Source organism: Hyperoodon ampullatus (genome assembly GCF_949752795.1).
Source record: "Hyperoodon ampullatus genome assembly, chromosome: 4".
Taxonomy (NCBI): Eukaryota; Metazoa; Chordata; class Mammalia; order Artiodactyla; family Ziphiidae; genus Hyperoodon; species Hyperoodon ampullatus.
In genome coordinates this window covers 34,482,516-34,503,009 of record NC_136917.1, presented here as the reverse complement: position 1 = coordinate 34,503,009, position 20,494 = coordinate 34,482,516, and the positions used below count along the sequence as shown (strand labels likewise).

The 20,494-nt window shown below is 48.2% G+C and overlaps 1 protein-coding gene across 4 annotated transcripts in view; it reads right to left on the bottom strand.

Annotated features, from left to right (window-relative positions):
* CACNA1A (calcium voltage-gated channel subunit alpha1 A) overlaps nt 1-20,494 on the bottom strand; it is a gene marked incomplete at both ends in the record, with an annotated part of 321,342 nt that overhangs the window by 76,827 nt on the left and 224,021 nt on the right. For 3 of the 4 annotated variants that reach the window (XM_079702108.1, XM_079702110.1, XM_079702109.1), the window contains 9 exons: nt 2,709-3,512; nt 5,194-5,300; nt 8,973-9,040; nt 9,181-9,298; nt 11,127-11,199; nt 11,493-11,624; nt 11,776-11,888; nt 13,135-13,247; nt 16,495-16,704. In XM_079702108.1, the coding sequence (XP_079558234.1) occupies nt 2,709-3,512; nt 5,194-5,300; nt 8,973-9,040; nt 9,181-9,298; nt 11,127-11,199; nt 11,493-11,624; nt 11,776-11,888; nt 13,135-13,247; nt 16,495-16,704 (1,738 nt within the window). Of the gene's footprint in view, nt 1-2,708; nt 3,513-5,193; nt 5,301-8,963; nt 9,041-9,180; nt 9,299-11,126; nt 11,200-11,492; nt 11,625-11,775; nt 11,889-13,134; nt 13,248-16,494; nt 16,705-20,494 lie in introns of all 4 variants that reach the window. The other variant, XM_079702111.1, reaches the window with a different exon arrangement.

The window sequence follows — 20,494 nt, the reverse complement described above, 5'->3', positions numbered from 1 at the left end:
AGTTAACATTTACTGAGTAGTGAATAATAATAATATTCATACTAATAATAGCTAATACTGCATACTTATTATAAGCCAGGCACCATTTAAAGCATTTTGCATGTATTAACTCATTTGAACCTTATACCTACCCTAGGAGGTAGGTAGCATTCTTATTCCCACTTTACAGATGGGGAAACGGAGGCCCAGAGAGAGGAAGTGACAGGCTGCAAGTCACACAGCTGGGAAGTGATGGGGCAGCAGTGTGACCTCTGGCTCCAGAATCCTTGCCCTTCACTACCAGGTTGTGCTGCCTTTCTGTCCCTGTCACCCTTCCTCCTTCAATGATAGGAGTAGATATAATACAAGGATGGTAACAACAGTAATATTAGTAGTATTAAAATAATAGCACCAGGAGACTTGCCTGGTGGTCCAGTGGTTAGGATTCCTCACTTCCACTGAGAGGGGTTGGATCCCTGGCTGGGGAATTAAGATCCAGCATGCCACGTGGCATGGCCAAAAAAAAAAAAAAAAAAAATAGCACCAGTGATCCACTGGTTCTTAATTATGGAGTCCTCTGCTAAATACTTTATTCCACGTAAAATCCCTTCAGTGGCCTCCCATTTCCCTGGGAGGACTCAAGGCTCTGCTGACCTATTACACTCCCTTCAGTTTCTCTGTCTGCCCCTCTCTCCTCACCCTCCAAATGGCAAACTGGCCTCCTTCTGTTCTACCTTAGGGCCTTTACACATGCTGTTCTTAGCCTAGAACACTATTCCCTTCTCAGAAACAATGGTTTTCAGGAGGCTGTTGTGGAGCTATGTGGAGACCTCATGCCATAATAATTGGGGGCATTGTGGGCATTTAGGAAATGGGAGGCAGGTATATAAGTATCTCACCATGTGCAGGGCAGTCGCACCGAGGAAGAATTATCCTTTCTCCTTCATGACTCGCTAATGTCCCTCACACAGGTGAAAACTCTGCTTGTAATGATCTGAGTGTTTTGTTTCAACCTAACTCTGCTTTGTGTATCAGCATAAAGTATTTTTTGCATGTTTTAAATATACATCACATCTTCCCAGAATGCAAGCACTGGACAAATTAAAGGAAGAGTAGACTCTATTTCGTACGGAACTTCACCATTTTGGAACATCTCAACACTGATGGTAACTCCCTCATGTTATTCGAGTAGCCTGCGTCCTGAGTCAGCTGGCATTTGTACCTGTCTCATTCATGGTGATTTTGTGTATAGGTGTCTGCAGCAGAATTGCTTCACTCTGTCTTCTAGGGTCTCATTACTCAAAGTGTGGTCCCTGGACCAGCACTGGCTCCTTAGAAATGCAGAACCTCAGGCTGCACCTGAGACCTACTGAATTAGAATCTGTATTTTCACAAGATTCCTGGGGATTCGTGCACCCATTCAATTTTGAGAAGTATTAGCTTAGTGCACATGGCATGTAACAGAAGCATTTAAACACATCATTAAAAATTAATATGGTGCTGATGTATGTAAATGAAATCATTATGTTGTACACCTTACACTTATACCGTGCTGCCTGTAAATTATACCTCAATAAAAATGGAAGAAAAAAAAAGAATACCTAATGCCGAAAAAAGAAAACACAAAAAACTTACAAGAGGGTATTTTTTTGTTTTTTGTTTTTTGTTTTTGTGGTACGCAGGCCTCTCACTGTTGTGGCCTCTCCCTTTGTGGAGCACAGGCTCTGGACGTGCAGGCTCAGCAGCCATGGCTCACAGGCCCAGCCGCTCCGTGGCATGTGGGATCTTCCCAGACCAGGGCACGAACCCGTGTCCCCTGCTTCGGCAGGCGGACCCCCAACCACTGCACCACCAGGGAAGCCCCTACAAGAGGGTTTTTTTAAAAAAAGAAAAAAAAAATCAAAAGGATGCCCTAGTGGCGGGTGATATATAATAAAAGAAGAATAAGAGATCAACTATACTCCAATAAAAATTAAAAAAGAAAAAGAAGACTAAGAGGACGTTAACTAATGAAAGAACACATGTAAGTTGTTTGGGCTCCTAAATGTACAATCACTGTAGGATTTTCTAAGGAGTGTTACAAAATATTGTTACGAAAAACGGTGTCATTTCTGACTGGGTGAGGTGCTGGCCTGGAAGATGCCACCAAAAGCCTTGAACCCTGCTCTTCATTCAATTCTGAGGGCCCAGAGTGGCTTTTCAAATCCCCCAGGAATAGCATCAGGTGAAAAACGATTGACTCAATAACAGCTAAAAAGGGTCTAAATTTCCCAAGCACTTATTATGTGTCAGCTGCTCTTTCAGGCCCTTTGCATATATTACATCATTTAATTCGAGCAATGACCAAATTAGACCCCACCATCTCCATTTTACAGATTGTGAAAACTGAGGCCCAGAGACATGAAGTCCCTGCCGAAGGCCACACAGCAAGCACATGGAAGAGCTGTATAATTCTGGGGGAAAGTTCTTGTAGAGTTTCCCTGAGACGTACAAGGGCTTGATAGTTTACAGCTTCTGGCACCAGATGACCTGGGTTTAAGGCCACTTATTAGATGTGTTACCTTGGGCAAGTCAGCTCCAACTCTGTTTCCCCATCTGTGAAACGGGGCCATGACAATGAGGGGGCTGTCAAGAAGCTGAAATAAGTGGCTCAGGAGAGTACCAGGTACCCAGCAGGTGCCACTTTGCCTCATCTTATCGTTTCTACTATTCTCATCGCTTCCACTTACTTCCTCCTCCGGTGCCTGCGTTCCCTGTCCTCCCTGCGTGCGTCCCCGTCGTAGGCGGGCGGAGGGCCAAGCCGGTGTCGCCTCCTCCGCTCGCCGCCGTCTGGGCCCTCGCCTTCGCCGCCCCGGGCCGGCCGGCTGCCCTCACGGTGCCGGGACCTCCGATCGGCCTTGTCCTCTAGGCCCTCATCGCCCGGCCTGCGGTGCGCCCGGTGCCTGCGGGGCTCCCCGTCGGCCCCCGTGCGCGGGGACCCGCTGCGGCTTTCCCGGCTGCACCCCTGCCGGTGGGCGTGCCTCCGGTGCGGGTCGCAGACTTTGCCCCGCTCCGCCTCGCCCTCCCAGAATCCCGGCTGCTCCAGGCCGCCCTCCCGGGCGTGGTGGTCCGACTCGCGGCCGTAAGGCCCCTCCCGGCTCAGCTCGGCCTCCTGGCTGCCCGCCCAGGGCCTCCGGGTGTCCAGGCCCACGGAGCCGCAGGGGTCCCGGGTCCGGTCGTGGTAGCGGGCCTGTTTTCTCAGGAAGTCCTCGGCTCGCTGCTGCCCGAGGCGCTGGTCCACCGTGGGCTCGGCCGCCCGGCTCTTATTGGTGTTGTTGTTGCGGTTCTCCTGGGGATCGACCACCAGCGGCCGGTCCAGGTGGGTCTTCATGTCGGGCCGCAGGTGCCGGGCGTAGGAGGCCTTCCAGCGCTCGTCTGGGTCCATCTCGTTGTACAGCGCCTCCCGGCTGGCCAGCAGGTTCTGCTTCCGCATCTCGCTTGTCCGCTGCTCCCACACGGACTTGGAGGGCTTCTGGTTCTTCTGTTGTTCCTTCCTGCAATGGAAGGGCGCAGGGGTTAGGGCACTGCTGGGCATTGTGGCCTGCATGGACCTCTCGGGCTAACAGGCGTCTCAGCCCAGGTGGGCATCTCGGTCCAGTGGGTATCTCCACCCTGGTGGGTGTCTTGCCCCAGGTGGGCATTTCCGCCCAGGTGGGTACCTTGGCCCAGATGTGCATCTTGACCAAAGTGGGCATCTCTGTCAAGGTGGGTATCATGGCCTGGCTGGGTATCCCTGCCTAACTAGGTGTTTCAACCTGTGTGGAAAACTCAACCTGGCCAGATGTCTCGTCCTTACAGGTGTCTTGGCCCAGATGGGCGTCTTGTTCCAGTAAGGTATCCTGGCCTGGCTGGGCATTTCGGTCTAATGGGGGTCTCAGCCCAGGTGTATGTCCCCACTGACCTCTCTATTCCTCTTCAAATTTTAGCACATGGCCTCTGGGGGCTGTCCTGATGTTCAAAATATTTTAACCTCTGAGACAGCCAATCATATTGGACACTGACCTGGAGCGGGTTCTGGAAGCCCTGACATGGGCGCTTGGGAGCTTGGGACAGTGCCTATCTATCCACTGGTGCAAAACACCAGTGGGGTCATGGCTGGGAGTGCTGGCTGGGCTGAAGCCCTGCCTGGAGCACACAGATTTTTCCAGGGGTTCTATGTGTATTGATAGTTTTATACAGACCATCAACTTCTATAGGCTTGCCTGCCTGAGCATGTACCTTCCTGGGCTCCCCTTCCACAGCCATCTCCTTTCACTTTGAGAAAGAAAGCCCCCTCCCCATTGTCCCATTATGCACCGCCCCACAGTATGCAAAATCCCAGGACTACCCAACAAAGGTGGAATTCAGAATATCTGTGTTCACGAATCTTTAATCAAGACACCTTAACTCTTACCACCTTAACACCTCTGATCCACCAGCAAATTCTGTCCACTCTGCCTTCATGATCTGTCTAGAATTCAGCTACATCCATGACTTGTTCAGTCACCACCCTGATCCAGCCCCCACTATCTCTTTTGCAGGGAACAATGCAGTCTTCTCCAACCTGGTCTCCTGGCTCCTGTCCTTGCTCCCCTGATAGCGTCCAAAGGGCACCTGTGACCACCTGAGTCCCTATCCTTCCTCAGCTCAAGAACCCTCCATGTCTCCCACCTGCCTCAGCGCAAAATTCTAAGTCCTCCCTCATCACCTCTCTGCCCTCACCTCCCCCCACCGGCCCCCCTCACTCACTCTACTTCAGTCACACTGGCCTCCTTCATGTTCCCTAAACACACCAGGCACGTGCCTGCCTTAGGGCCTTTGTACATGCTGTTCCCATTGCCTGCGATGCTCTTCACTCAGACCCCCACAGAGCTCCTCCCTCACCTTCTTCAGGCTTTGTCACCTTCTCAGTGAGACCTTCCCTGACAACTTTACTTAAAATCATAACTCTCACCACCCCTAGCCCTCCCTATAAACCTCAACCTCTTGTTAACGCTGTATTCCCAGCAGCTAGAACAGTGCCTGGCACATAGTACCGGCTTATTAATTATTTCTTGAGTGAAAGTGGGTGGAGGGCAGAAGCACTTCTTCCTAAAGCTCAACCCAGTCAGGGACTGCTCCCTGCCCCCAAATTCTTGACTGGGAGGGTGCAGAGGTTGAGGACCCCGAGAGCATACTGGAGTTGGGGGCACTTACACAGCTATGGACATGTTGGCTGCAGACAGAGGACTCACTTCTGCCACCTCCTTGGCTTTCTGGAGGGCGAGTTTCTGGTTGGCTGCCTCTTCTTCTTCTTGTTCATCCTAAAAGTCACATGTGATCCCTGTTCACAAAACATGAACTGGGCCTTGGGGCCTCACCTCTGACCCTATTGTTAACCAGGGGCAACATTTCAGATATTTACAAACAGGTGTGGCCTGGGTGTCAACCAAACAGAGCCGAGGCCCAGTGATTGGAAAGGACGCCCGTCAGTTAAGTATACTGCTATCCCCTTTATGTACAGGCTCAATATCTAGCTCATTATTAACGCTATTTTAACACACAGTCAGAAGAAAAGGAGAAAGACTCCCTTCCCTTCCCACAATGGAAATTTTTCTGTACCCTGTCTCAATGAGCTGGAAATTAATGCAAAGATTTTCCTCTCACTCTACTTCCTGGGCCATTTAAGCTCTCTGAACCAAGACTTTTAAAGAACACTGACAAGCCCCCACGTGCAGAAGAATCTGGCATCCCACAGCCCATCCCATGCACTGCCAACAGCCTCCAGAAGGGGAATCAGGAGAGGAACTTATATTCTCAGCCAGTTAGGTTTAGAGAGGAGGAGGATGGGGGAAGATGTTTTAAAAATACACACAGAAAAAGACGTTTTGGGGCTTTAAATCCTTCTTCAGCCTTCATGCAGGGCCTCATTCGTAAAACAGAAAAGCCAACAAAGAAAAAGCAAAGAAAAAGCAACAAGAAAGAAATGGCCAGAGATGAACCCGCCAATAAAAAAGGTCATGCGGTGGCAGGGCACCTCTCCCACTGTGCTGAGATGTCTGGAGCAAGAAGCAACCTTACCACCTCAGAAATGGTCAGATCAGGACACTCTCTGTCAGTGACAACACAGGTGTGGGACCCCGCTGGCCACCCTGCTCTCCCAAGGCCTCCCCTCCTCCTGGCATCACACCCAGCCATTTCTCAGAGCTGAGTCCCTGGACCACCTGCCTAAGAAACACTGCAAATGCAGATTCCCATGTCTCCTGAAGAACCTGGGCTGGGCCCTGGAATCTGCATTTTCAATAAGCTCCCAGTGGAGTCTGAAACACGCTCAAGTTTAACCAACGTTGCATGTAGTTAGAAGCACAAGTTCTGGACCCATCTGGATTCAAATCTCAGCGCCTTCACTTTCTGCTTACCTTGGACGAGTCTCTTAATTTCTCTGTGCCTCACAATCTTCATCTAAAATTTCAACTCTCCTCGACTATCCCCACTTCGTTTTTCTCTTTAGCACTTATCACCATCTGACAAGTTTCTTTCTCATCTATCTCTCCCCCTAGAATATCAACGAGGGCAGGGATGTGTCTGTTTTGTTCCCTGCCATGTCCCTGCCTCCTAGACCCCGTTCACAGTAGATGCTCAGTAAAGGCTTTTCTTTTTTAATTTCAATTTTAATTGATTAATTTATTTTTCGCCACGCTGTGGCTTGTGGGATCTTAGTTCCGTGACCAGGGACCGAACCCAGGGCCCTGGCAGTGGGAGTGCTGAGTCCTAACCACTGGACCACCAAGGAATTCCCAAATGCTTTTCAATGAATGACAAAATCTGTAAAATGGGGATCAGAGAATTTGCCCCCCAGGTTTTCTGTGAGGGTTAAGTGAGATAAAAACCTACTACTACTATATATAAAATAGATAAACAATAAGGTCCTACTGTATAGCACAGGGAACTATAGTCAATATCTTGTAATAAATTATAATGGAAAAAATATGAAAAAGAATTATATATGTGTATAACTGAATCACTTTGCTGTACACCAGAAACGAATAAAAGATTATAAATCAACTATACTTCAATAAAAAAATTAAAAAAAAACCCCAACCACATCAGGGGCTTAGTGGGGTCCCTGCCACATATTAAATGCCTGAGAAATGCTTGTGGAATAAATGAAGGAAAGAATGAGGGTCTGGAAGACACGTCACAGGAGATGAGCTTTCTCCTTCCCCTTCTCCCACCCTCCTGAGGTATCTCCTCCCCCATGATGGCCTTTGAGGATAGGGTCTTAGAACCTGGATGAGATCATGGCTGGAACAGCCCCTGAAGCACTGATGCCAGCCAGCTCCATGGGGGTCAGGACTGTGGCTGTGTGCTTGGGGTGGCGGAGACTTCCGTTTCCCCCAGTCGGAGCTGAGCCCGAAAGTCTCTCTCCCTCCTGCCAAGGCTGGCAGATGGAGTGTTGGCAAAGTCTGCTCAGTTCAGTTCAGTTCCCTGAACATGGCCTGAACACCTCGAGGCACTGGGGATGGGGCTGTGAAGCTGAGGCAGGTCCCAGGCCTGGACCTCCAAGGCTGAATGATTCTGCACACATTCTTTTAATGTGATGAGGCTGCTGGCGAAAGGCTTAGGTCAGACGACCGCTAGCTCCTAAGATGCCTTTGCTCCTGACACCCTCCCCTCAAATTGCAAAAAGGTGCCCAGCTTCCTTCGTGCAGTGCACAACCTGTACAACCGTTCCCAGCCGCTCTGCTTGTGGGCTATCCCAGGGGTGTGAGCTGTGTTATTGAAAGCAATATTGCCTCCTCTATGACTAGCTGAGGTGGACCTGAGTCCCAGGGAGTCCAAGGCTGCCCTACGGGGCATCTGGCACCAGGTTTTGTCCAGATAATCCAATATCACTGACCATGAATGAAAACTGGACTTCTCCTCACATGGATGGTTCTCACCACCCATCCCCCCAATTCCCTTCTGATCTCATTTCCTGTACTCTTCTCTCTTTTCTGTTCTTTGAGGGGTCACACCTCTGCTCTTTCAGTTCCTAGATATGTGGTGAGGTCACAAGTCTCCGGGCCCCAGTTTTCCCATCTGTGAAATGAGCTTAACCGTAACTCCCTATCTCTTATGCTTTCTGGTGTCTGGCATACAAGAGGGGCAATCACATTTCCCTTGGTTGTTGTTATTTTTATTTTTATCATTACCCGCTCAGCTGGGGCTCAAGTGAAAGCTGGCAGGGTGTGTGGGTAGACAACTTAGGTCCTGGAACTTGCCAAGTCTGCGTTCGAATCCTAGCCTTCCCTTTACCAGCTCTGTAAAATGTGAGCTCTAGGTCCAGGTGCCTGCTCATGCCAAGTGACTTACAAAGGCTCCCTTTATTGAGCACTTCCTGTGTGTCAAGAACTGTACTGAGCACCTGACATGTATAGCATGATGCTCTAAATAGTAGCAGATATTATCATCCCATCTGGGGCCAGTGATTTTGCCTTTCTGAGCCTCAGTTCCCCCTTCTGCACAAGGGAGATAACAGCAATGCCTGGAACCATGAGCACATATAATTCTTTACTGCTACCACTCAGTGATGAAGTCCAGCCAACTCCCAAGCTCACAGGGACACACACAGAGCCTCAGGACCTTGTCTGGGTTATTCTCCATCTGTCCCCCCCTTTCGGGTTTAGGGTGGTGACAATGCCTGCTATCCTAGAGGCTGCTGCCTTCCTTGGAAGTCCCTTGACACTGCCCACTCCTTATACATGGGCACTCTGGTGGAGCTTGCCATCTGTTTCCTGTAGAAACCCTGCTGCCTTAGCCCCCTTCCTTTGCTGTAGAAGCCACTTTATTATGGACAGTCTATTTTGGGGGTGGGGGAGGAGGCATTTTCTCCCTGGTACAGTGTATCCAGGGCAAAAGCTCTGACCCTAGCCCCTACCCCCACCTGGCAAGGTCCTGATCTGCCATGAGCAGGTGGTAACTTTGCCACAGCAACATTCTCCCACCAACTCCACCTTGGTGAGCTCCTGGGCGTTGGCCAAATTATCCACTGCGATGGCCAAGAACACATTCAGGAGGGTGTCTGCAAACGTCGGAGTCAGGGAAAGCATCGCCACTTGGACCTTGGTATCTGGGACTCCTGAATCTCCCCCACCCCTTGTGCCTCCCAATCTGCTCTCCCTGAGGCCCGGGCACGTCCCCATTTCCCCACACAGAGGATACAGTTCCCAAAGAGTGTCAGCACGATGAAGTAGATGGAGAACACCATGCCGCCCTGCACACCCCCTTGAGACTTGATGCCGTCGTACATGACCTCATTCCAGTCTTCGCCCGTCAGGATCTGAAAGGGGAGGGAGAGACACACAGCCAACCCCCTCTCAACCTTGGGTCCCTCGGAGATGCAGCTGTGGAGCCGGAGCCTGTCGTGTGGGCCCCTCCTTGGCCCTTGTCTCTGGGTGGGGAGGGTCTCATCTGTTTGCAAGAGGAAAGGGCTGTCCCTGCATTGAGGGGCTCTCAGCCTGTTCTAGGAAAAAGTGACCCTGCAGGAGTCACAATCTTTCTGTAACTCCATCTTCCCTGATGTGATAAGGGGATTTTGCTATAGGCTGAGTTGTACTCCCTAAATTCATAGGTTGAAGCTCTAAACCCTTGTGTGATGGTATCTGGAGATGAGAGGGAATTAGGATTAGATGAAGACATGACAGTGGGGCCCTCAGGAGGGGATTAGTGCCTTTATAAGAAAAGACACCAGAGAACTTGGTCTCTCTCTCTCTCCCTGCCACGTGAAAGAGAAGAGAGAAGGCGGCCGTCTGCAAGCCAGGAAGAGAGTCCTCACCAGGAACCAACCCTGCATGCACCCTGATTGTGGACCTCCAGCCTCCAGAACTGTGAGAAATAAATTTCTCTTGCCATATATTCACTGGTACTTCTGGACTGCTGTGTCTGGGGGTGGTGATGGTGGTGGTACTGGTGACCAGAGGAAGCCTCAGGTAAAGGGACACAGGAGCTGGCAAACAAGTTGTGCGGATGCGTATGGGAAGGGCTAAAGGGATATGTATGTAGCATCCACACAGCTGTTAAAAAATATCCAACTTCCCTCCTTTGTATTCTTTCTAAGAGGATAAAGTAAATGTGAAAGAACTCCCAAAACGTTAATCTGTTAATGCAGGGGTTTTTAGCCTTGGTACTACTGACACTTGGGACTTCCTCCCATCCTGTGCACTGTAGGGTGTTGACCGGCATCTTTGGCCTCTACCCATTAGATGCCAGTAACATCCCCCCACACCCCCAGTTGTGACAACCCAAAATGTTTTCAGATACTTCTAGGTGACCTTGGGGGACAGACTCCCTCTTGGGCAAGAACCCTTGTGCTGAAGATATATGGATGGTGATTACTACTATTAATACTCATTTATGTGAGGGCTCAAAACTTCATAGATGGTTTCCCTTTCCAAGCCCCTATCTAGGGGTCTCATTTAGAAATTACCTCTCCCCCAGGAGAAGAGAGGAGTGAAGTCACATTTTCCATAAACTCTCTGTCCCCTAAAGAGACAGAACCCACATGGAAAGGCTCTGGAAGTCCCAGCTAGGCCAGTTCCAAACCTCAGGGCATGTGCCTACATGGGTACAGAAGTTGGTATGGGGAGACCACACAGGGTCAATCTGTTTGCCTTGGAATATGGGATTGGGGTATCTTCCAATCTGGGGGAGGATGGTGTATTATCCATGTCTATTACTTTCTATATTCTGATGCTTTGACATAGGTGGGAGGCCTTGACATAGGAGGGGACCCTGGAGGGAGTCAGGACTAGCTAATTCTTAGAGATAGTAACCAACTTGCCCGTGAATGTGCTTTTCAAATGCAAACCAACCAATCCAGAGCCCACACTCCCAACCACCTCCACTATTGGGCTCTTACAATCAGGGCCAACCTTCTCCTGCCAGAATCAGCCCAGGGTCAGGTACCAGACAACTCAGGACAGCTCCAGGGCCTGATGAAATTATTTAAACTAGTCAGTCCTAAGCCTGCTTAACGTGCCTTGCCCATTTCTTCCTGTGGAAACCAAAATAAAGGCTCCTGCCCATGTTCCCCGCTCCCTCTGACTCCTGACGAGCTCTGGTGCTTCCCTATATGGCCCTGCATTCATGCGGCTGGGTGAAGGTTGTACCTGAAATACCGTCATTATTGCTGCTGGAAAGGTGTCGAAGTTGGTAGGAGGAGTCCCTTCATCAAAATTAAACCTGCAGAGAGGACACAGACATTTCATGTTGGTCCCACCTCAGGTGTTCTGAGGGCTTGGCTCAGTACCTTGTTTCCAGGGCAGTATCTCTGTCCCCTAAAAGGACACCCTGTGTGGTATCCCGGGCCCCACCCATCTGGGTGAGTGCACTGGGCATCCAGGCCACGAGGAGGGCAGACTGTGTGATGCAGGTGGGCCTGGGTCTCTGGAGGCACTGAGCAAGGTGCCTGGGGGTGGGAGGCCCTGGGCTGGACCCCAGGGAAGCAGAAGTCAGAGAATCCGCTGAGCGCTCACTGGCCACCAAAGAGTTGCATTCCCAGAAGGGCAAAGACGACGATGAACAGGAAGAGGAGGAACAACAGGCTGATGATGGATTTCATGGAGTTGAGAAGAGAGACGACCAGGTTCCTGAGAGATGCCCAGTACCTGCCAACAGAGGCCAGGGTTGGGGGGGGTGGGGGTCAGACTGGGCCAGGGTGGCAGCAGCTAAGCCCACCTTCCCAACATGGTGGAGGTGGCCCCACCCTGGCCCCCATCCCCATTCCCATCAGTATGCCAGGGAACCCCAAAGACTTACTTTGTGACTTTGAAAATACGCAATAACCTGAGGGCTCGTAACACACTGATTCCAAAGGATGTGCCGGGTTTTATGACGGCCCAGATGACCTCAAAGATGCTCCCGATGATGACCTAGGACAGAGGACCCAGTCTTATGTCCAGGCTCCTTGCAAACATGCCCTGGGTCTGAACCTTGCAGGAACCCAATCCAATTCCCACCCTCAAATAGAATCAGGGTGAGGGTCTCAGACCCCTCTCATCCCTTCTCTTTTTTAACTTATTAAGAGCTGATGAGCACAAAGAATTCATGAAACACATAATTACAAAGCGAATGCCCACGAAACCACCACCTATGTCGAGAAATAAGACATGTCAGCAGCCTGAAAGCCTCCAGGGACCCCTAGACATTAGCCACCACCTTGAATTTTATGCTAACCGTTTCCTTTAACCGTTTGCATTTAAAAAATTGAGGCGGAATTCACATAACATAAAATTAACCAGAAAGGTTAACTTAAAATAGTGCACAATGCAGTGGCCTTTAGTACATTCACCATGGTGTATAACCATCACCCCCCTCTAGTTTCGAAACATTTCCATCACCCCCCAAGAAGACCCCGGACCCATTAGCAGCCACTCCCCATCCCCCTCTTCCCAGCCCCTGGCAACCACTAATCTACTTTCTATCACTGGAGATTTGCCTGTTCTGGATATTTCATATAAATGGAATTATGTAATATGTGACCTTTTATTTTATGTCTGGCTTCTTTTGCTTATCATAATGTTTTCGAGATCTTTGCCTTTTTAAAGCATTCAAGGATCCTCCGTAATCCATATAGCTTAGTTTTACCCATCTGAACTTTCATGAGCAGAATCATGCCGTATGGACTGGTTTTGTCAGTGCCTTGCTTCCTTTTGTGCAGTATTATGTGGCTGATGGGTGTGGCTGTTTTTGGTTGCCTCTCATTGGTGCAGAGAATTTCATTATGTGGCTAGGCCACAACTTTATCCACTCTACTGCAAAGGAATATTTGGGTCATTTGGTCTGGGACTAGCGAGGCTGCTCAGGACATTCTTGTATGTGTCTCCTGGGCATCTGTGTGAGTTTCTCTAGGGTGAATCCCTAGCAGTGGAATCGCCAGGTCAATCCTACTTTCCAAAAAGGGTCCACAAATTTCCCCTCCCACTAGCAGTGGTTGAGGAGGGTTCTAGGGGCTCTGTATCCTTGCTGAAGTTGGGATTGTCCTTTCATTCCTTTTGCATTCAGCAGAGTCTCTCATATCCAGGGGTGATCCTACTTCTCTCTTTTGGATGTCCCCAGGTGTCAGCCATTCTAAGCTAGAGCTGGAGAATTGAAATCCTTAGAAACCAGACCACTTACCCCACAATCAAAACAGTTGAAGGAAGAGTGGAAGTAAGGCCGTGTCCCAAGCCCGTACATTTTTATAAACATTTCGGACATAAAGAGTCCTAAGAAAATGAATTCTGCATAGTCTAGAAGGGAGAGGAGGGAAAACAGAGGAGGTTAGATCTATGGGGGGGAGGTTCCAGGTGGCTCTGACATTCCTGTTAATTGCAACCCTAGCTGGTGGGTTCCTGGGTGCTTGCTATATATATATTTTTAAAGTTAATTAATTAATTAAAAAAATTTTAAATTGAAGTATAGTTGATTTATAATGTTTCAGGTATACAGCAAAGTGATTTAGTTATATATATATGTATATATTCTTTTTCATATTCTTTTCCATTATGGGTTATTACAAGATATTGAATATAGTTCCCTGTGTTATACAGTAGGTCCTTGTTGTTTATTTTATGCATCTTACTACGTTTTTAAAACGAACAAATGAATGAATTAACTAACTGACTAACAGCTAACTGACTAACTAATTGGATAACTAACAAAGTGGTTCCATAATGCCAGCATGTCATAATCTAAGAATTATGACTAAACCACTTTTATATGTCTGACTTCCAAAGGAATAATAGAAATAGAAATCATGACAGTGTCCTATTTGTAATCCTTGTGTTGGGGACTTAGTTGGAGCGCCACAGGCAACTAATCTAAGGCATGGCTTTTCTCCGAACCTCGAAAACTCATTTACGTCCCTTGGAAATCCTGTCTTGCTGATGTTTGAAAGTCTTGATGCAAGATAAAGCTTTTGTTTTTTGGTGAGAAAGCATAACGGTGCAAATACCTTGGGGAGAGGTAACTCATGGTTATTTGTTTGCTCCAGCAAAGAAATCTTTAATAGCAGTCCCTTTTCTGACACGGCTTTCTTGGTGGGGTAGGAAGTTGAAGGGTCAGGAAGGGCATGAGTAGTCACCTACTGGAGGGGAAGGAGTGGTAAGGAGGAATTCTGAGGGGAAGAAAGCATACAGAAAGGGAAGACAGAGGACCCAAACCTCCAAGAATTCCATTTTGGTCACATAGCTAACTCTGTTTGACGGTCAAGGGTATTTGTTATACCATTCTTTTTTTTTAATGGTGTAAGATTTTTTTCTAGTTCTTTGTGATTTTACTTTCTTTTTCTTTTTTTTTTTTGGCTGTACCGTGCAGCTTGTGGGATCTTAGCTCCCCAATCAGGGGTTGAACCCGGGCCCTCGGCAGTGAAAGTGCAGAGTCCTAACCACTGGACCACCAGGGAATTCCCTGTTATGTAATTCTTTTAAGAGGTGGTTTGAACTGACTGTTAAGGTCTTTCCCACTCATTCCTGATTGAAACTTTCCCTTAATTTTAGGACTCCAGGGAGCTCCTAGTGTCTGAGGGAAACTCTAGGGTCTCCAGGGCCCCTGAGACCAAAATGTCAGCAAGGGAAATCTGTCCATAACATCTGGTGTATTCCAAAAAACACCAGAAGAAACTCTGGGAGAACTTAAGAGTTTCCAAGATACTTGTTCCCCAGTTACCATGAAAATATGATAGCTGGTGATGCACAAGACCTGAGAGAATTACTTATCTGTAGCACTAGGGGGTCTGGAAGAACTTTCAGGGTCATCAAATCCAATTTCCACCAAGTACAGAAGAGGAATTTGAGACCCAGAGAAACAACTACACTTCATTGATTCCAAGACACATATTTTTGTTCACATTTTGACATCTCTGAAACTGGGGTGTATCTTAAAATTGGCATGTCCTAGTTTAGATGGCAGCATTATTTTATTTCTTAGTGGCACATAAAATAAAAATAAAAGAGTGCCTTATAATTGAAGATGTGTTTGATTGATGGACAATGGTAAGAGCTTGTCCAAGGTCACACGGAGAGTTAGGGGCAGGGCAGGCATCAAGAACCCAGGTTACCTGGTAATCAGGGCAGGGATGTACCATCAGATACAGCTTGGACTCTGGGTTCAAATCCTGGCTACATCACTAACTAGCTGTGTGACTCTGGGCAAGTTGCTTAACCTCTCTGTGTTGCAGTTTTCTCAACTGGAAATTGATAATTAAAGGACGTTTACAGACACAGAGGCCCCAGGCAGGAAGTCCCAACCCCCTGTTCCTGAACCAGGACAGACAGAGCAAGGTGATTAGTGGGGAGAATATGGGAGATTAAAAATAGGCTATCAGAGGAGGTTAAGACAAAAAGTAAATAGTCCTCATTTATAAGTGACTCCAGGGGGACTAAATGCAATTATTAAGGTTGGAACTAGGTCAGGGCTTTCGGAAGGAGAACTGGCCCCTGGGGAATGTCCTGGGCGGGGGGTTCAGCCAACGTGACTGGGAACAATGAGGGTTACAAGGAGACAATGACATGGACCAGGCTCCCAGGCCTCTCTAGGCTGAAGACTCAACTTCTCCAATGGTTGTCTGGGTTAATCTGAACCAGGTCAGAAGGGTAGAGAATCTACAGACCTAAGTCAGACAAGCCAGTAGATGTAGGAGGAGGGCAGCCAACAGGAAAAAAGGTTTTGGGGAGTCCTCACTCGGGGCCCATAAGCCAGAGCCAAGGTATCCACTTGCCTTCCTCACTGTCCAGCCATTACTCTTGTTGATTCCTAAGAGCTCTTTACTTTTTAAATCCTGCTCAGAGGTCTCCCCACGTTTCACTGCTTCCTTTCCCCCAACCTGGTCATCAATTTTAATACTATCTCATATTAATTCCTGAAATCTGGGAATAGGCCCAGAAGGGCAAAGCCTTGGAAATCCTGGTACCCACTGAGGGAGCAAGATGTTTTCACACTTGTTAGAGAGTATCTTCTAGTAATGAATCCCAGACATAAGGAAGTCAAAAAGGACAGGAGACGAAAGGGGAAAGAAGCAGAAGGTTTGAAAGAAAAGGGAAGAAGCACAGAGTCAGAAATGAGAATAGAAAATGGGTACAACATACAGGTCACTTTTTTATCTCTAATGTGCCCCCATCTCTCAACCATAAATTATTTGATTCCCAGAGATGCACCTAGAAATCACATGTATGTTTCTGTCTCTATCTGGCTGTCTTGCAGTCTCTGACTCTCTCTGTCTCTCTTCCAATGCACCCTTATGTGCCTTTCTTAGAAAGTGATCATGGAAGTCTCTGGTGGCCTAAATTCCAGCTTCCAGCTCAGGCCCAAAGAAATAGGGTTCTGTCATTGTTGCAGCAGCAACATCAGCCCCAAGTTGAGTTGTAGATATGGCCAAATGAAAGGGCAAAGTCAGTGAGGACCAAAGAAGGAACACATACCATCAGAGAAAGAGAACTGGAAAAAGGGTGTGAGGAAGGGATCAGGGAGCCGGTGGGGGTGGGGCCAGGAGGTACTCACAGAGGAAGTCGGAGAGCCACTCGGGCTGGTTGTAATGAACGATAGCGACACACAGCGTGTTGAGGGCTACCAGACTGAGCACAGTCCAGTAGAAGGCCTGAGTTTTGACCATGCGGCGGATGTAGAAACGCATCCTCCTCTCCTTTTTGTGAAAAAAAGTTGAGTTCTCCAGCTTGGCACTTTTAATGCTGGCTCGGGCGAAGGGAGACCCTGCCAGGGAAAGGATGGAGAATGTCAAGGTGTTCCTGCAGAGGAAATTAACCGATGCATGGCCCAGGCACGGATTGTGGCCAGGGAATCCATTAGCCTCCCAAGCAAGGAAGCCCCTGGGAACCATCATGATCTATGGGCTTAGCTTTCCAGAGATGGAGCTTATGAGAAGGTGATGCCCCTGAAAATAATAGTATTGGAAATAACCAATGAGTGCTCAGGATGTCAATGAGGAGGCTGATGGCTCTTCATTGCTGGAGCCAATGTTCTGTATCTTCCTCTCCTGGCCATGTCTGATGACTCTGGGGGGTCATGCCACAGGGTGGGATAAGGCAGGAGCCTCTGCTCAGGACTCCCAGTGCAGAGGCAGGCAGCAGAACTGCATGGACCATACTTGGAAAGCCTCCAGGAGGAGGTGTGGATAGGATCCTAGTTTTCCATGGACATTTCACTTTAGAAATAATCACCAAAGAATGAGCCAGCTGTGCCCTCTGTCTACGTATATTTTTGTTCCTAAGCATTTACAAGGTACCTACTGTGCCAGGCTCTGTCCCAGGTGTTCCAGATACATGTTAATAGAGTCCTGCACTCCTGGGACTGATACTCCAGTGGGGGAGACGGAGAGCAAACATAATATAATAAATAGTAAATTAATAGTGTGATGGGGGACTTCCCTGGTGGTCCAGTGGCTAAGGCTCCACACTCCCAATGCAGGGGGCCCGGCTATGTTCCCTGATCAGGGAACCAGATCCCACATGCTGCAACTAAGAGTTCACATGCCACAACTAAAGATCCTGCATGCCGCAAATAGGACCTGGCACAGCCAAATAAATAAATAAATATATATATATATTAAAAAAAATAGTGTGATGGAAGGTGAAAAGTGCTTTGGAAAAAAGAGAAAGTAGAGCAAAATAAGGGGACTGGGACCCCCAGGAGGGACCACTGGGAAGGCTGCAGTATTAAATCAAGTGGTTAAGGTGAAGGGGTTGGCCTGAGTTACCTTAGTATCTTAGGTACCTTATGCAGAGGAAATAGCAAGTGCAAAGGCCCTGAGGCAGGAATGTGCCTGCCTGACATATTGTGGGAGCAGCATAAAGAGAACAGTGTGGCTGGAGTGGAGTGGTTCAGGTGGGAAAAGGGAAGAGGTGAGGGCAGGGAGGAGACTGGGCAGGTTGTGAAGGGCCTTGGGGGCTGTGGGGAGAACTTGGGCTTTTGTTTTGAGTGAGGTGGGAGCCATGGAGGGTTTGAGCAGAGGACGGACGTGACCTGACTGGAGTTCACAGGTGCCCCTTGGCTGCTGTGGGGGGCAAAGACTGTGGAAGGCAAGGGCAGGAGCAGGGAGGAGGTGGCTGCTCTAGTCCAGGCAAATGATAATGGGGCTACTACTCCATAGTGGCTGAGAAGGTAGAAGAGTGGGCAGATTTGGGATGTATTGTTTAAGGTAGATTTCGACACTTGCTGATGGACCAAGTGTGGGTGGAAGACAGAGGGAGAAGCCAAGGTTTTTGGCTTGAGCCCCGGGAGGGATAGGGGGGAGGTTCAGAGCTCAGTTTTGGATAGATTGATTTTACCTTCTAAAATACTCCTCTTGTGGGACTTCCCTGGTGGCGCAGTGGAAAAGAATCCGCCTGCCAATGTAGGGAACACAGGTTCGAGCCCTGGTCCGGGAAGATCCCACATGCCGCGGAGCAACTAAGCCCGTGTGCCACAACTACTGAGCCTGCGCTCTAGAGCCCACGAGCCACAACTACTGAAGCCCGTGTGCCTAGAGCCCGTGCTCCGCAACAAGAGAAGCCACCACGATGAGAAGCCCGCACACCACACGAAGAGCAGCCCCTGCTCGCTTCAACTAGAGAAAGCCCGCGCGCAGCAGCAAAGACCCAACGCAGCCAAAAAAAAAAAAAAAAAAAAAACCCTCCTCTTGAAAATCTTCCATTGCATTCATTTTTTTATTGTTCTTCATTGGTTCATTCATTCTTTCATTTATTCATTAGTGTGCTTATTCGTTCATTTATTTGTGTATTCATTCATTTGTTCACTCATTGGTATGTCATTCATTCATTCTTTTTCTTTCATCATTTTTTCATTCATTAGTGCATTCATTAATTCACCAATTTGTTTCTTCATTCATCATTTATTCACACATTCATTCATCCATCCACCCATCCATTATTCATTTGTTCATCCATCCATCCATCCATTCATTCATTTGTTCATTTATACGTTCATCCATCAAGCACTTCATCAACCTCATCACACCAGCCAGGCATGGGACACGGAAAACATCTCTCAGGATGCCACTTCCTATTAGCAAAATTATAAACAGAGGCTGTGAGTTGGCACCCCAGGGGCCATACTGGTTCATCCTGGGTTTGTGAAATTTAAAATTACTGGTCTACATTTAAAAACTGGGAGATTTTCCATAAAAATATGGATTTCAGCTTCTCATGAATGAAAATAACAGCTGACGTTTTTTGAACATTTAGAAGGCACTGCAGGGGATGCATTTTACACAGTAAGCTTCTCATCACGACCTTAGGAAGTAGGGACCGTCATTAACACCATTTTACACCCTGAGCAAACAGAGACTGAGGGGAGTCCAGTAACTGGCTAAGAAGTGTAGAGTTAGTTCAGAGCCTGTGCTCTCGGCCACCATGCTGCACTCACTCCTGGAACATGTGGCCGTGAGGAAGGGACCACATTCCTGCCCAGCAGCAGTTGGCCAGGTCCAGTGGTTGGATGCTCCCCTCATGTCCATCACCTGCCTGACCCCACGGGCATTGGGAACCCTAGGGTGGCTCTTCACACCCCTTCCCAGTTGGGACATTTCTGGTCCTTATGGCTCCCAAAGATGTGCCCAGACCCACAGGCATCCACAAGCCTTGGCAATCACACCAGGCAGGAGGCCCCTTACCCCAACTCCTGCTGGAGCCACATGGAAACCCGGCTCCATCACCAACAGGCGAGTGACCTTGGGCAGATGACCTTGGACAAGTCACCTTGCATCCTGGGACTCCAGTGCCTTCCACCTCACAGGGCCATTGGGAGAGATCAATGAGTTAATACCCCCTAGCATGATGCTGGCACATCATGCTTATTGGTAAGATTAAAATCTCTTACTACGACCCTAAGAGCTGAAATCAAGACCCGTTCACACACCAACGCCTGGAGGAAGTCTTTCCTGATCACAGGGCCTGGAGATACATCCCACAATAGGCATCCCACTCATCAGGAATGGAGAGGAAAGTGAATATTAACTAAACACCTATTGCATGCCAGGCCGTGCGCCAGCTCTGTACTGTCTCCTCTATTTATTGCATTTCGTACTTGCTCTGACCCATGCTCCCTTTTTCTATACACTCTTGTCTATACTTTTCCTCTGTGGTCTGGAACTGTAATTGCAGGCAATCCTTAGATTTTAAAAATAATTTTAATAAGCTATTTTATGAAACCCCATATATCTAAGATATCAATTTCAATGTGGAATCGATATAGAAATATATTAAAGAGATATTTTACACTCTTTTTCTTTTTTTGTACTATGTATTCGAAATCTAATGTGTTAGTATGAAGCACATTTCAGTTCAGATCAGCTACATTCAAGGAGTCAAGAGCCAGAGGCAACCAGTCCTAGTCAGGAATGTTCCACGGTGAGGACAGCAGTATGGCACGACCAAGGCTGAATCTTGGGATTTGGGGCAATTTATATGCTCTTCAAATTCTCTGTAAATTGAAATAGGTGCTTCCCAAATTGTGGGTTGAACTGTCCTTCAAAGAGATGTGTGGA